The sequence below is a fragment of the Scyliorhinus torazame genome, chromosome 7 (assembly GCF_047496885.1).
Source record: "Scyliorhinus torazame isolate Kashiwa2021f chromosome 7, sScyTor2.1, whole genome shotgun sequence".
Lineage (NCBI taxonomy): Eukaryota > Metazoa > Chordata > Chondrichthyes > Carcharhiniformes > Scyliorhinidae > Scyliorhinus > Scyliorhinus torazame.
The window spans coordinates 302,468,705-302,484,817 of record NC_092713.1 but is presented as its reverse complement, the minus strand read 5'-3'; the positions used below and the strand labels follow the sequence as shown (position 1 = coordinate 302,484,817).

At 44.7% G+C, this 16,113-nt stretch overlaps 2 protein-coding genes across 2 annotated transcripts in view; both read right to left on the bottom strand.

The window, feature by feature from the left end:
• Positions 1–16,113, bottom strand: part of LOC140427132 (F-BAR and double SH3 domains protein 2-like) — a 755,925-nt gene that overhangs the window by 146,419 nt on the left and 593,393 nt on the right. The gene's annotated exons all lie outside the window — the stretch shown is intronic.
• LOC140427406 (vascular endothelial growth factor receptor 3-like) overlaps positions 144–16,113 on the bottom strand; it is a 447,221-nt gene continuing 431,251 nt past the window's right edge. The window contains exons 4-5 of the mRNA XM_072512941.1: positions 1,022–1,152; positions 144–278 (exon numbers count right to left, since the gene is read on the bottom strand). Of these exons, the coding sequence (XP_072369042.1) occupies positions 144–278; positions 1,022–1,152 (266 nt within the window). The remainder of the gene's footprint in view (positions 279–1,021; positions 1,153–16,113) is intronic.

The following is a 16,113-nucleotide window of genomic DNA, read 5'->3' as shown; positions in this document are numbered from 1 at the left end:
AAGAAGTCTTACAACACCAGCTTAAAGTCCAGCAGGTTTGTTTCGACGTCGCTAGCTTTCGGAGCGCTGCTCCTTCAAGGAGCAGCGCTCCGAAAGCTAGTGACATCGAAACAAACCTGTTGGACTTGGTGTTGTAAGACTTCTTACTGTAATCTTTTGAAATATCGGCATTTTACATGGACTACATCCAAGTCCATGGTGACTGCTCTGTTATAATTCTGGTGTCCAGAGATCTTTCCACATGAGATCACAAGAAATCCCTGGAGTCCATAGGATACCTACAGAGCAAAAGGAGACCATCCGGGTCATCGAGTCTGCACCAACCATCTGAAAGGACACCCTCCTTAGGACAAATCCTATCCCCGTAACCTGCCCCCCCCTTAACCTGGACGTCTTTGGACACTAAGGGCAATTTAGCGCGGCCAATCCACCTATCCTGCACATCTTTGGGTCGTGGGAGGAAACAGAAAACACCCGGAGGAAACCCACGCGGACACGGGAAGAACGTGCAAACCCCACATTGACAGTCGAGCATGGGTCCCTGGCGCTGTGAGGCAGCAACTATACCACCCGTGCCGCCCCTCTGCAGGAGTAGGCCATTTGGCCCCTCAAGCAAGCCTCATCACTCAGTACGATCATGGCTGATCTTCCAGCTCAACTTCACTTTCCCACCATATCCCGAAAAACTTTGATTCCCTTGTAGCCAGAACATCCATTGATCTCAGCCTTGAATATACTCAATGGCTGAGCATCCACATGGGAAGGGTATTCCAAATTCACAACTATCTGAGTGAAGATATTTTTCCTCATTTAAATCCTAAAATGGTTGAATAAAGATTCCATTATATTCCTACAAGATATTATGATACGTTGGTGTCAAACCGTTGAGTTCAATATGGTCCTCAAAAATGCCTTTGGTGTTTTCACTCGGTTAAAGGCGCTATGCAAATGGAAATTGCTGTTGTTCGAAAATTGGAAAGAAGAACACGTGTGGTAAACACATGCCGGTGATGAGACTCACCCCTCGCAGAGTAACGTTGAGAGATGGAATGGATACCAGGCAGGGTACGGTAACTGTCGCACCGCTTACGATCAATAATGGTGAAGCTTGGGTACTGTTGGGTGGAGAGTTGAAAAATGGGTTCTGAAAATCTGGAAATGAAGAAGAAGCAATCACATTTTACACAATGAAGTGACATATCGAGGACGCGATTCAACTGCGGCTCCTCCTCCTCACCCACCACCCCTGCTGCAAACTCCACCTTCCGTATCCAACTTGCTGCATCTCTGCTGATGGGTTCACGGGAGAACATCCCAATCTGCCCTGGGACCGGGCAATCATGGCGCATGCTAAGGGTGCCAAGCCATCACCGCCTGCCGAATCTGAGAAACCTCCAATTTGTCCTCTCCATCCGTTGCCAGCTGAGCTTGCCGATGAGCGTGCTGGCCACATGACCAAGCTGAACCTCCAGTAAAAATGCAATCAGAGACCCACCTGATGTATTGCCCAACTATCACCTCTGGAACTCGCCGTCATGGCAACCCCTGCCTGTTGTCCACCCCTCACTTCCTTCATTCCAACATTGGCCACTGTGCATTCAGCTGTGTAGGCCCCAGGCCTCCCTTTCCTAATACTCCCCACCTACCTTTCCTCCTTTTTACATGCTCCTCAAAACCATTGATCACCTTATCCTTATTTCTCCACCTTTGGCTCTGTGTCAATTTTTAATCTGGTGGCACTCTCAAGAAACACCTCAGAATATTTTACTCTGCTAACGGTGTTACACAAATGCAGGCTGTTGTTGCATTCCAACTGACTTTCGACGTCAAAGACTTGGACAATGCTTCTTAACAGGGACAATGTTACTGTTCAAACATTTCTAAACTCACCTTGTTTGTTCCTCATGTGCTCCGAGTACTCTCGCTCCACACGACGCACAGCTTTGGTCGGCTTTGCTGTCACACTGGGACTATCAACCAGGAAAATAAAACTGAGGGAGGTGAGGAGTGCCTTAGTTTGGAGGGAAGACTGAGAGTGAGCAGGAGTTCGCAGAACGGAGGGGAGACAGAGTGAGGAGGGGAGACAGAGTGAAGAGGGGAGACAGAGTGAGGAGCGGTTCTGCAGTTTGGTTGTGGGGGGGGGGGGGGGTGTGACTGAGATAACAGGAGTTCCTCAGAATGTACGGATGGCTGAGAGGGGGGGGGGGGGGGGGGGGGGGAGTTGCAGAGTTCGGAGGTCCTGGGAAAGGTTGAGTTAGCGTGGGCGATGATGCGAGGAATGTTGAAGGAAGAGGATTGTTCATGCTTCTTTGAAAGAATATCCAAATAGTCCCAGTCTTCCGTTCTTTCCCCATAGCCCCGTAATTCTTTTTCCTTCAGATATCCAATTCTCCTTGGAAGTTACAATTGAATCTGCTTCAATGGCCTTTCAAGCAATGCTTTCCAGATCACAGTGAATCACTGAGAAAACCCTTTTTCCTCATGTTGCCTCTCATTTTGTTGCCAATTACCTTAAATCTGTGTCCTCTTTGTTACCGACCCTTTCAGCTCTGGAAACAGTTCCTCCTTATTTACCCTCTCAAAACCCTTCATGGTTTCGAATATTTCCAATAAATCTCCTTGTAACCTGTTGGGTTTTAAGGAAACCAGTCTCCGCCTCTCCTGCCCCTCCAGGTAACTTATCGTTGGTACAGTAACTCCTCTGAACCTTCTCTCACATCCTTCAAACCCTTCCTATAGTGTGATGCCCAGATTAGTCCAGCTGACGCTTAACTAGAGTTGGGCTTTCCACTCCCCAGCTGGCTGGTTTGATAGTGGAGGAGTGTGGAAAATTCAGAGGGCTGCCTTCCCTGTTGCCTACCTGCCTGACCCCTAGCCTGGTCTGAACTTTTACGAGGGTTCAGGGAAGTGTATGACAGTTCATCTGCCCTTGGGCCTATTGAGGTCCTTAAGTGGCTAATTAATGGCCACACATGGGTTTTTATCCTGCACTGCCTGCATGTCACATGGTGGGGGGAGGCCCACCCCATGTGGGAAGCCCAGCAGCTTTAAGCTGCTCAGGCTGGTGTCCCTCGATATACCTCTTGACTCCCTCAGGCAGCTCCAGACTTTCTTGTCACTCCAAGCTCCTCAGCGCTGGGGACTGATTGCAGCCCCCTGTAGTGGCTACAGGTGGCACTGCTGGGCCAACAGAACTGCCACACAATCCGACTGGCTAATGTCATGCGAGAGTACCTTTAAGAAATGGGTGTTTATAAATGGGTATCTATATAAATATCTGTAGTGAGAATACCTTTAAGAAATGGGTGTTCACTACTGCAGTGATGTCAGAGAGTGGGTGGAGTGGGCTGTCTATCAGCTTTTTACTTTTGTTTTAGGTTGTTTGCTGCAGGGTGTGTTTTAGTTTTGTTTTTAGAGCTGGATAGCTGCAGTCACAGCCATAAGGGGTATTAGTCTCTCTCTCTGTAATCTAAAGACTGTAAATCGATCCTTTGGTGATTGAAAACTAATAACTGCTCTCAGTAGTGACTTTAACCTGATGTGTTTCTGTTAAAAGTTCTTTTTTAAGTTTTATGAAATGAAAATGAAATGAAAATCACTTATTGTCACAAGTAGGCTTCAAATGAAGTTACTGTCAAAAGCCTCTAGTCGCCACATTCCGGTGCCTGTTCGGGGAGGCTGGTACGGGAATTGAACCATGCTGCTGGCCTGCCTTGGTCTGCTTTAAAAGCCAGCAATTTAGCCCTGTGCTAAGTCTTATGGATGTTAAAAGGACAGCTTAAGGATTACTTAGTGTTGTATTCTTTGGGGGTTGTATTTGAATTGATGGTTGCTAAGATGTTCACTGTATGTTTTAACAAGGTTAACTTGTGTTCATAGAATAAACATTGTTTTGCTTTAAAAAATACTTTTCCATTTCTGCTGTACCACAGCTGTAGAGAGGGCCGTGTGCTCCCCATACCACAATCTATTAAAAGTTGTGGGTCAGGTGAACTCCATGATACACTTTGGGGTTCTCAAAACCCTGGCCCATAACAAATTGGGGGCTAGAGGGGGATAAAAGTCTATCTATTGGATTGGCTTTGTGCACTTAAAGACAGTGAGGGGTGAGCATATTGTGTGGTTGCTTTTCAGGTGTGGTATTTTAGTTAAGTGGGGAGTGTGTTGTGGACAATGGCTCTTTCAGAGGCTCTGACGTTTTTGGGGGTGGAGACGGTCACACACAGTACCTTACGGACAGAGACTAAAAGCAGATTGTTAGATTTGGCAAAAATATTGCAGTTAACATTACCTGACAAAATGCGAAATGATGAGGTAATTATGGGGATGGCTAAGCATATAAAGTTGCCTGAGATACAGTTTGACTCATTGGGAATGGCAAAAATTCAGTTACAAATTAAACAAATGGAACATGAGTAAGATTTAAGGCAGCTTGAATACGAAAGAGAGTGAGAGGAAAAAGAAAAGGAGAGAGAAGAAAGGAGAAAAGAAAGAATAGCCCTAGCACAACAAAAAGAAAGAGAAAGGGAGATGCAGATCAGGGAAAAAGATAAAGAGAGAGAGTTTGAACTTCAGAAAATAGCCATGAAACATGACAGTCAGTTAAAATTGGCAGACGTAAAGGTAAACGTATAGTTGGATGATAGTGATGAGGATAGTGAGAAAGAGCGTCATAGTCGAAGGCTTGGTGGGGATCTATTTAAATATGTCCAAGCATTGCCAGGGTTTGATGAGAAGGAGGTGGAAACCTTTTTCATTTCATTTGAGAAGGGAGCTAAACAAATGAAATGGCCACAGGACATGTGGGTATTACTGATTCAAACAAAGCTGGTAGGTAGGGCTAGTGAAGTGTTTGCATCACTACCGGAGGAGGTATCTGAGGTGTATGAGGCGGTGAAAAAATCCATCTTAGGTGCATATGAACTAGTGCCTGAAGCTTCCAGACAAAGGTTTAGAAATTTAAGGAAAGAATTTGGTCAAACATACAGGGAGTTTGAAAGGCTCAAACAGAGTAATTTTGATAGGTGGATAAGGGCTTTGAAACTAGACCAAACGTATGAAGCTCTCAGAGAAATTATACTTTTGGAGGAGTTTAAAAATTCAATTCCTAATGTAGTGAGAACTCATGTGGAAGACCAGAGGGTTAAAACTGCGAGATTAGTAGCAGAAATGGCAGATGATTATGAATTAGTTCATAAATTGAAGCTTGGTTTCTGACATCAGTTTCAGTCTGTGAGGGATAGAAACTGGAGACATGAGAAATACTCAAGTGGTAAAGGTAAAGATGATCTGATGGGAGATAATAAGGAGAGTGTACCTCAGATTAAAAAAGAAATCCAGGAGGGTGGAAAAGAAATGATAAGTTTCAAATGTTTTCACTGTAATAAACTAGGCCATGTAAAGTCACAGTGTTGGTGGTTGAAGAAAAGCACTGGGAAGGCTGATGTGGTAAAACAGGATAAGGCAGTGGGGTTTGTTAAAGTAGTAAAGGAAAACCCAAGTGAAGCGAAGGAGGTGCAAAAGATTATACAGCCTGATCAAGAGGTGATTGATAAGAAGGTGCCAGATCTCTTATGTGGGTATCAAACTTGTGTGGGTAAAGTTTACTCATGTGTATCAGGAGGAGCAGGTAAAGAAGTCACAATTTTAAGAGATACGGGAGCTAGTCAATCTTTAATGGTAAGAGATGAGGAGTTATGTAGTTTGGGAAGAATGTTGCCAGGAAAGGTGGTAATATGTGGAATTCAGGGTGAGAGGAGTAGTGTTCCATTATATAAGGTAAGGTTGGAAAGTCCAGTGAAGAGTGGTGAAGTGGTAGTAGGAGTAATAGAGAAACTATCTTGTCCAGGAATACAGTTTATCTTGGGTAATGATATAGCTGGATCACAGGTGGGAGTGATGCCTAATGTGGTTGATAAGCCAGTGGAAAATCAGACAACTGAAATGTTGAAGGACGAATATCCTGGGATTTTTCGGGATTGTGTAGTAATAAGGTTGCAAAGTCACAGGTTAAGACAAGAGGAGAAATCAAAGAGTGATGAAGACATTGAAGTGCAATTATCAGAGATGATTTTTGATCAGATGGTTGAAAAAGAACAAGAACAGGTGGAGGATGAGGTGGATATTTTTATGTCAGGAAAATTGGCAGAGTTACAACAGAAAGATGTAGAAAAAAAAGGATGTATCAGAAAGCATATACAGAAGAGGAATCTGCGTGTATACCAGAGTGTTATTACCGTAAAAATGATGTCTTGATGAGAAAATGGAGACCTTTACATATGCAGGCAGATGAAAAGTGGGCAGAAGTTCATCAAGTAGTATTGCCGGTAGGGTATAGAAAGGAGGTGTTGTGAGTGGCACATGAGGTACTAGTGGGAGGTCATTTGGGAATAAGGAAAACTCAAGCTAAAATCCAAAAACATTTTTATTGGCCTGGACTACATAAAGATGTAGTTAAATTTTGTCAATCATGTCACACATGTTAAGTGATAGGGAAACCTCAAACAGTGATAAATCAGCACCCTTAATACCCATCCCAGCTTTTGAGGAACCTTTTACAAGGGTCCTAATTGATTGTGTAGGACCGCTTCCTAAAACAAAAAGTGGGAATCAGTATCTTTTGACTATAATGGGTGTGTCTACTAGGTTTCCAGAGGCCATTCCAGTATGTAATATTACAGCTAAAAAGATTGTGGAGGAGTTACTTAAATTCTTTACTACATATGGACTACCCACAGAAATACAATTGGATCAAGGATCGAATTTTACCTCAAGGTTATTCAAAGAAGTTATGGATAGCTTAGGAATAAAACAATTTAAATCAACTGCGGACCATCCAGAATCGCATGGAGCGTTAGAAAGGTGACATCAGGCATTAAAGACTAAAGATTAATGTTGAGGGCTTATTGTCATGATTATCCAGAGGTTTGGGATAAAGGAATTCCATTCGTACTGTTAGCAATTAGGGATGCAGCTAATGAGTCTTTTAGTCCTTTTGAACTAATTTTTGGTCATGAGGTAAGAGGACCACTTAAATTGATTAAGGAAAAATTGGTGAGTGAGAAATTGGAAATTACACTATTGGATTACGTGTCAGATTTTAGGGAACGATTAAATAGAGCAGGTGAATTGGCTAGACAACATTTAAAAGTTGCACAAAATGTGATGAAACGGGTAGCGGACAAGAAATCCAACGTTCGTAGTTTTGCCAGTGGAGATAAAGTTTTAGTCTTGTTACTAGTGGTAGGTGAACCTTTAAAAGCTTGGTTTTGTGGACCTTATCTGATTGAAAGGAAATTAAATGAGGTGAATTATGTGGTAAAAACACCAGCTAGAAGGAAGACTCACCGAGTGTGTCATCTGAATATGCTTAAAAGGTACTTTGAAAGGGAAGGAGAGAAAAAGGAGGAGGTTTTAATGATTCTAACTCAAAGTGACGAACCAAATCCAGGTGACTGTGAATTTGCCATACCTCAAATTAAATTGGAAAACGAGGGTATTCTTAAAAATTGGGATAAATTGTTGAGTTATTTTCCAGAGGAAACACGGACTGACCTGAAAGAGTTATTGATATCACGTGGGCAAGTTTGTAGAGATAAATTGGGAAGTACTAAAATGGCTACACATGATGTAGACATGGGAAATGCTGTTCCAATCAAACAACATCCATACAGACTTAACCATTTAAAATTGGCACAGGTTAACAAAGAGATTGAGAGTATGCTTAAAAATGGTATAATTGAAGTGGGTTGCAGCCAATGGAGCTCACCCATAGTGATGGTGCCTAAACCAGACGGTCCCAACGGTTGTGTGTGGACTATAGAAAGGTGAATGCAGTCACAAGAACGGACTCTTATCCTATCCCACGTTTGGAGGATTGCATTGAGAAAGTGGGACAATCAGCTTTTATTTCTAAACTGGATTTACTTAAAGGTTACTGGCAGGCACCTTTATCCGAAAGGGCCAAGGAGATTTCAGCTTTTGTGACTCGAGATGGTATATACCAATTCAAAGTTATGCCATTTGGCATGAAAAACGCCCCAGCCACATTTCAACGGTTAACTAACAAAGTCGTTTCAGGATTACCCAATTGTGCGGTATACATCGCCGATCTGGGAATTTTCAACCAGACATGGAAAGAACATTTAAAACATCTGATGGAGTTATTCGATCGACTTCAGGAGGTGGGTTTGGTGATACACCTAGCCAAAAATGAATTTGGAAAAGCCCAAGTCACTTTCCTTGAGGAGTTTCCGATACCCTCGAGACGAAGGGAGATAATGCGATTTCTTGGCATGAGTGGATTTGATCGAACATTTGTGAAAAATGTTTGTCGCGTGGTTGCTCCACTGATAGACTTGCTGAAGAAACGCCGAAAATTTCAGTGGACAGCGGACTTTCAACAGGCATTTGACTGCCTGAAAGCTGTGATAACCAATGCTCCTGTGTTGGAGAATTACAAGGGACTCTGTGATCAGATTGAACTAAAGTGTCTGACTTTAAAGAGAAATGCCGAGGCAGAGAGAAATGGACAGATCATGCAGAGAACCTCTTGTTCAAAGAGACTGTCAATCGAGAAGGATTCCAGTTGGAGGAAGAAGGAAAAAAATGGACTATATTATTATACCTGTTTGCATGTGGTTTTTTTTACAAATAATATATTTACTGTGTGCATTTCTTAAAGAATAGTGAAAAGGTGAAAAATGAAATCATCTTAAAGTTGATGGTTTATTTATTTTTCTTGGGGGGAGGTGTCATGTGAAAGTACCTTTAAGAAATTTATGTTTATAAATGGGAATGTATATAAATATCTGTAGTGAGAGTACCTTTAAAAATGGGTGTTTACTACTGCAGTGATGTCGGAGAGTGGGTAGAGCTGGGCTGTCTGTCAGCTTTTTACTTATGTTTTAGTCTGTTTGCTGCAGGGTGTGCTTTAGTTTCGTTTTCAGAGCTGGATAGCTGCTGTCACAGCCAGAAGGGGTATTAGTCTCTCTCTGTGATCTAAAGATTGTGAATCAATCCTTTGGTGATTCAAAACTAATAACTGCTCTCAGTAGTGACTTTAACCTGATGTGCTTCTGTTAAAAGTTCCTTTTTAAGTCTTATGAAATGAAAATGAAATGAAAATCGCTTATTGTCACAAGTAGGCTTCAAATGAAGTTACTGTGAAAAGCCCCTAGTCGCCACATTGGGATCATAGGCAGGTTCTATCTACCCCAACATTTTAGCCAGGGGGAAGGAGAGGGGGGGACAGCGCAGTGCCCCATAAAATCCAATCCCATGTGTTTTTTTAAATAGCCTTCTCCATCTGTCCTGCCACCTACAAAGCTTTTTGAATGTATGCCCTTGGATGTTGGTCAACTAACAAAGCAAGCGGACTAGCTGAGTGACTAGTCGGGGCATGATTACTAGACTAAACCGCCAGGGGCCTAGGCTAACCAAAAACCTCTCACATTGGCCAGGCTATTAGTCCTGATGGCACAAGTTCAAATCCAGCCATCGCAGTTTGAAAATCTGTACTCAAATCTGGAAATAAAAAATTGGTCTTAGTTAGAAGTGATCACGAAGCTGTTGGACAGTCATCAAAAACCCATCTGGTCATATGTGAGGGTGGCCCGGAGGAGCAGGCTTTTTGGGGAGGAGGACAGGTGTGTGAGGTGTGCAGATGGGCCCGCAAACCATGTCCACATGTTTTGGGCATGCCCGAAGCTTAGGGGATTCTGGCAGGGTTTTGTGGATGTCATGTCCATGGTACTAAAAACGAGGGTGACGTGAGTCCAGAGGAGTGCCGGAAGACCCGGGAGTCCAGGGGTCGAGAGAGGCTGACGTTTTGGCCTTTGCCTCCTTGGTAGCCCGGAGACGGATCTTACTAGTGTGCAGGGACTCGAAGCCCCCAAAATCAGGGGTATAGGTTAGCGACATGGCTGGGTTTCTCAGGCTTGAGAAAATTAAGTTCGCCCTGAGAGCATCAACGTTAGGGTTTGTTCAGAGGTGGCAGCCGTTTATTGACTTCTTCGGAGAAAACTAATCTGTTAGCAGATTCAACAAGGTGGGGGGTGGGGGGGGGTTAGTGGGTAAGGAGGGGTAGGGGGGAGTTAGGATAATTTTTGTCTAGTTTAGGCGGGAACTGTGGGAGATGGAGGGGTGTGTTACGCACTGAACTATGTTTACATTTGTATTTGTATCTTTTATTGTTATAAAACCATAAATGCCTGAATAAAATGTTTGAAAGAAAGAAACCATCTGGTTCACTAACCTCCTTTAGGGAAGGAAATCGGCCATCCTTACCTGGTCTGTCCTACACGTGACTCCTAGATCCACAAGAAAGTGGTGACCATTGACTGCCCTCTGAAATGACCTATCAAAAGCACTAAGGTTCTCTCAAAGACCGCGATTGGGACCTGCCACCGCCTTCTCGGGGTAACTAGGGATGGGCAATAAATGCCAACTTTGTCGGCAATGCCTACATCCCCAGAAAGAATTTGAAAACAAGAGTGCCACAAAGCCCTTTCAGCGGGCGGGAGTTTGCGCGTTGTTGGACACGAGGGCACTCAGCTGTTGGTGTCAAACTGAACGAAAAAAACAAAAAAAAATCTGTTTTCTCAATGGCTTTCGGAAACATACAATAAAACCATTCTTGGAGTCGAGATTCAATTTCCCTCCTCCAGCAGAAAATATCACTCTGTTTCCTTCTGCTTCTCTCTGTACAGGATCCACGTTGCCCCTCGACTGTGCAGCTCTATAAACAAAATGGGGAAGGACGACATCCCGTCCAATCTCCCCGGGGGATCCCGACAAGGACATGGCTTTGCTCTTTATACAAACACACGGCCGTAACTTCCTGTTACTGAGTGTAGTCGTGCCCGTGACTTCTGTTTTCATTATTCAGATTTCACACCGAGATTCAAAGGTTAGAGAAAAGACCTTCAGCCTCACTGCGCTTCATCTGTCGTCAGGCTATGCGGTCCCTCTCTGTGACCTGGATCTGCCCACTTTCCTTGGCTGTGCTTCAACCCGAGGTTGAGGTTTCAGCCTCCTCTTTCAGCAAATGCACGCAGTTACCATCACCGGACGAGCTTATTAATGAACGTGGGTGAAGTGGAGAACAATTCCTGATTTCGGTTTTTCTTTAAAATTCTCATACCTGCATTCAAATCCCTCCTTGGTTTCTTTCCCTCTCCCTATAACCTCCCCCAGCCCTACAAATCTTCAAGGGACCCACACTCCTTCCTTTTGTGCATTCCTGATACCCATCACTTCACCACTGGTGGCCGTGACTTCAGCTGCCTTAGCTCTGAAATGCCCTCCCTAAATCACTTCACCCCTCTCCGTTCAATTGCTTCTACCTCTTTGACCCAACTTTTAGCTGTCTGCAGCCTTCGGTGGCTGAGTGTCAAATCTTGTCCAGTTATATCCCTGTGATGTGCCTTGATCCATTTTAACTGGGCGATTGTAATTATTGGGGCTGAACTTATGAACATACTTCCTTTTCACATCACTCCCCCTCCCCCCCCCCCAAACATTATTCTTCACCCGGAAATCCAGGTAATCTTTCTGGCCTTCAGTCGCACAGATACCATTGCCCTCTGGTGACTGAGCACAGGCAGCTATTTAACCGTCGGAACATCGCAGCTGAGCCTGACCCAATGCCCATACACACTTTCCGAGAGGAATTATTGGATAATGATGGGGGCAGGAATTATTGAATGATTAAACAGGGTAACAGGCCATCGTGTTCATTGCCTTGACAGAATAATTTGATTAGTTCCACTATTCTATTCTTTCCCTCTCGCCTTTCAACTCTTTTCCTGTTCAAATACGTACCTAACTCCCTTTGGTACTTCCAGGCAGTGTATACCAGGTCACAACAACATGCTGCGTGAATAACATTTCTCCGCCTCTCATGTCTGGTCCTTTTGCCAATGACCTTAAATTGGTTGCCTCTGGACCCTCCTGCAATCGGAAAGCGGTTTCTTCTTTACTCCATCAAAGCCCTCCCCGAATTTGAACCCCTTTCGCCAAGCTGAAAGGGTACCTTGCTTTGTTCCCTCAAATTAGCACCTTCCGGCAACGCTTGCAACCGACTAGGCCTCAGTAACGCTGGTATGGTTTTCCTCCCTGCATCACCCTGCGAGGTCGAGGCAGGAGGCTGGGGGGGGGCGGGGGGGGGGGGGGGGGGGCGGCGGTGGGGGTCACAGGTGTGGTTGCTCGGCAAGAACGCACCTCCTAAAACCATGCCTTGGCTATGCAGCAAACAAAGGACTCTCACCTTTCAAGTGGGAGGCCGGAAGGTGAGGATCGTGTGCACCCTGGCATGAACGATGACCTACAACTCCACAGCAAGTGCACACAAAATGGCCCTGATTGACCGTTGGGCTTTGGTGTCGACATTGCCCCTGTACAGGAAACCAGATTAGCTGAGTCAGGGCCTATTCAAGAGGCTAATTACACCTGTGATGGGGACTGGAACAGCACGGAACATCTTATCAACTACCAACACTGATACTTCCCCCAAAGATACAATACTCTAAAGGTAACCCTTAGAAAAGCACGGAAGACCACCATGTGCTTCACACTGAGCCTGATACAGTCAACTGAGTCACTGTAGCAACCTTGGAGTGCCTCATCTCCCTACCCCTGTCAATCTGATGGTGACACAGTGAAAATCGTAAAGACTGGGGGTCAGGAGGATAAGAGTGCACAAAGTGAGAGTAAGAGCGGAGCCAGCGAGGTAAAAGAGTGAAAGAAAGGGCGGGACTGAGAGTGGAGCCAGGAGATAAGAAAGAGCGAGACTGAGAGCAGAGTGCTAGCTTGGAGATTAAAGCTCCTGCGGTAAGATCAAGATTCAAAAGTGATGCGGGGCAAGAGGACGAATCTGAGTGGGTGAGTACGGGCAGGTAGGTATTACTGCTTTTATTGCTTTTGTTTGTATCATCTATATTTTGTGGTCTATAGATTGTAAGGGCTGTATTCTGTCATAATGAGGATCAGGGGAGAAGGGCCCAAGATTAACTGATATTATTTGCCTTCCATGAGGTTTAATTGAAATGGGTTAGTCGTTGCAGTAGGGCTCAAAGTCCTGGTTTGCTAATCGTGCTCCACGTGGGAAGCCGGGATCATTTCCAGTGTCCGGGACCAGCATGTGCAGGAAGTGTCTCCAGTTGCACTTCCTGAAAGCCCAGGTTACGGAGCTGGAACGGCGGTTGGCGATACTGCGTAGTGTTCGCAATGTCATGTGATGTCAGTGTGTGGGTGGAGCTGGGCTCATCTCTGCTTTTTACTTTTGCTTTGAGCTGAAAGCTGTTTTTGGCTTCCAGTTTTAGTTTTGTTTTCAGTTGGGGAGCTGCATTCAAACCAAGGAGGTGTATTTTGGGTGTCTCTCTCTCTCTCTCTCTAAAGAATGTCTCCAGATCATTTGATGATTTCAAAGTAATACCTGTTTCTGTTAGGAATGCAAACCTAATGTCTATGTTAAAAAGGTTTTTTGATGACAAAGAACAAAGAAATGTACAGCACAGGAATAGGCCCTTCGGCCCTCCAAGCCTGCGCCGACCATGCTGCCCGTCCATCTGACTTATGGATGTTGTTAGGAAGGTCACTAAGGGTTACCTATAGAGTATTGTATCTTTGGGGGGAGTATCAGTGTTGGTAGTTGATAAGATGTTTACTCTGTGTTTATAAAATGTTAATTGGATTCATTGAATAAACATTGTTTTTGTTTAAACATACTTTAGATCTCTGTTGCATCACACCTGTTAGATCTCTGTTGCATCACACCTGTAAAGTGGGCTCTTATGCTCCCCATAACCAAACTCTATTCAAAGTTGTGGGCCAGGTGACCTCCATGATATACTTTGGTGTTCTCTAAACCCTGGCCCATAATAAATTGGGGGCTCGTTCGGGATAAAGTCTATCTTTCGTGATTGGGTTGGCTTAGTGAACTTAAAGACAGTGAGGGGTGAGCATATTTGTGTTTGCTTTTCAGGTGTGGTATTCCAGTTTAAGTAGGGGAGTGTTTTGTGGACAATGGCTCTTTCAGAGGCTCGGACGTTTTTGGGGGTGGAGATGGTCACACGCAGTACCTCACGAACAGAGACTAAAAAAAGGCTTTTAGATTTGGCAAAAACATCGCAGTTAACATTACCTGGCAGCATACGAAAAGAAGAGGCACTTATGGCGCTAGCTGAGCATTTAAAATTGCTTGAGATACAGTCTGACTCGTTAGAAATAACAAAAATTCAGTTACAGATTAAACAACTTGAACATGAAAAAGAATTAAAGCAGTTTGAATACACAATGAGGGAAAAAGAAAGAATAGCCCTAGCAGAACAACAAGAAAGAGAAAGGAAGGTACAGATCAGGGAAAAAGAAAGAGAGAGAGAGGAAAGGGAAAAAGAGAGAGAGTTTGATCTTCAAAAAATGGCCATGAAACATGACAGGCAGTTAAAATTGGCGGATGTAAAGGGAAACATACAGTTTGAGGATAGCGATGAGGATAAAGAGAAAGAGCGTCATAGTCGAAGACTTGTTGGAGATCTATTTAAATATGTCCAAGCATTGCTAAGGTTTGATGAGAAGGAGGTAGAATGCTTTTTCATTTCATTTGAGAAGCTAAACAAATGAAATGGCCACAGGACATGTGGGTATTACTGATTCAAACAAAGCTGGTAGGTAGGGCTAGTGAAGTGTTTATAAAATGTTAACTGGATTCATAGAATAAACATTGTTTTTGTTTAAACATACTTTAGATCTCTGTTGCATCACACCTGTAAAGGGGGCCCTTGTGCTCCCCATAACCACTTGGAAAACAGTGGCAGGATCGGACGGAGTCAGCATGGATTTATGAAAGGGGAATCATGCTTGACAAATTTCCTGGAATTCTTCGAGGGCATAACTAAGTGGAGTTGATGAGGGGGAGAGCAGTGGATGTGATTTATTTGGACTTTCAGGAGGCTTTAGATAAAGTCCCACATAAGAGATTAGCATGTAACATTAAAGTGCATGGGCTTGGGGATAGTGAGATGGATAGAGAACTGGTTGGCAGACAGGAAACAAAGAGTAGGAATAAATGGGTCTTTATTATTGGGCGGCGAACGCCGAGAAGGTGCAGGGTTGGGGTAGGGAGCCGGAGGCTATATGGGTGAGGATGGGGGCAAGCTCTTGTGGGGGTTAGAGTTGTGGGCGCTGGCAATGGCACTACTCCCGTTTGCCCCAAGGAAATATTTGGGTAGTCCAGTGGTGGTGGCCACACTGAAGATACGGAGACAATTTTGGCAGCATTTTAAGTCAGGGTCAAATTGATGCCGCTTCGAGAGAATCATTTGTTTGAGCCGGCGAGATTGGATGCTCGGTTTTGGGGCTGGGAGTGGTGGAAATGTTGGACTTATTTCTGGAAGGGCGGTTTGCAAGCTTGGAGGAGAGAGCAGAGACCTTTGGGATTCCACGGGCGGGGGTGGAGGGTGTCTTCAGGTATATGGCAGGTGTGGGATTTTGCAAAGAAGGTTTTCCGGACCGAGAAGGGGGGGGGGGGGTCATCTCGGCAATTTATGAGAGGATTCTGGAGGAGGATACGGCGTCGTTGGAGGGGGTTAAGGCCAAGTGGGAGGAGCAGCTGGAGGTGGCTCTGGAGGAGGGGTTGTGGTGTGAGGTGTTGTGGAGGGTGAAAGCCTCAACCCCGTGTGCGAGGCTGGGGTTAACGCAGATACAGTTGATGCACAGGGTGCACCTGATGAGGTCAAAGGTGAGCCGATTGTTTGAGGGGGTGGAGGAGGGGTCCGGCTGCCCATGCACATATTTGCTGCTCTTGCCCGTAGTTGGAAAAGTTTGGGGATTCTCCGGTCTGCCAGCCGCGTTTTCCGGCCTGCTGGCAACTGGGTTCACCGTTCCCACAGCCGGCCAATGCGGTTTCCCATTGTGGCCATCCCACGCTGTTGGGAAACGTGCGCGCGCTGCTGACGGAAAATTCCGATGTGTATGTTTGCAAGATGAAGTTAGATATAGCACTTGGGGTTAAAGGAATCACAGGATATGTGGGGAAAGCGTGATCAGATTACTGAGTTGGATGATCTGCTATGATTATAATTAATGTCGGAGCAGGCTCGAAGGGCTGAATGC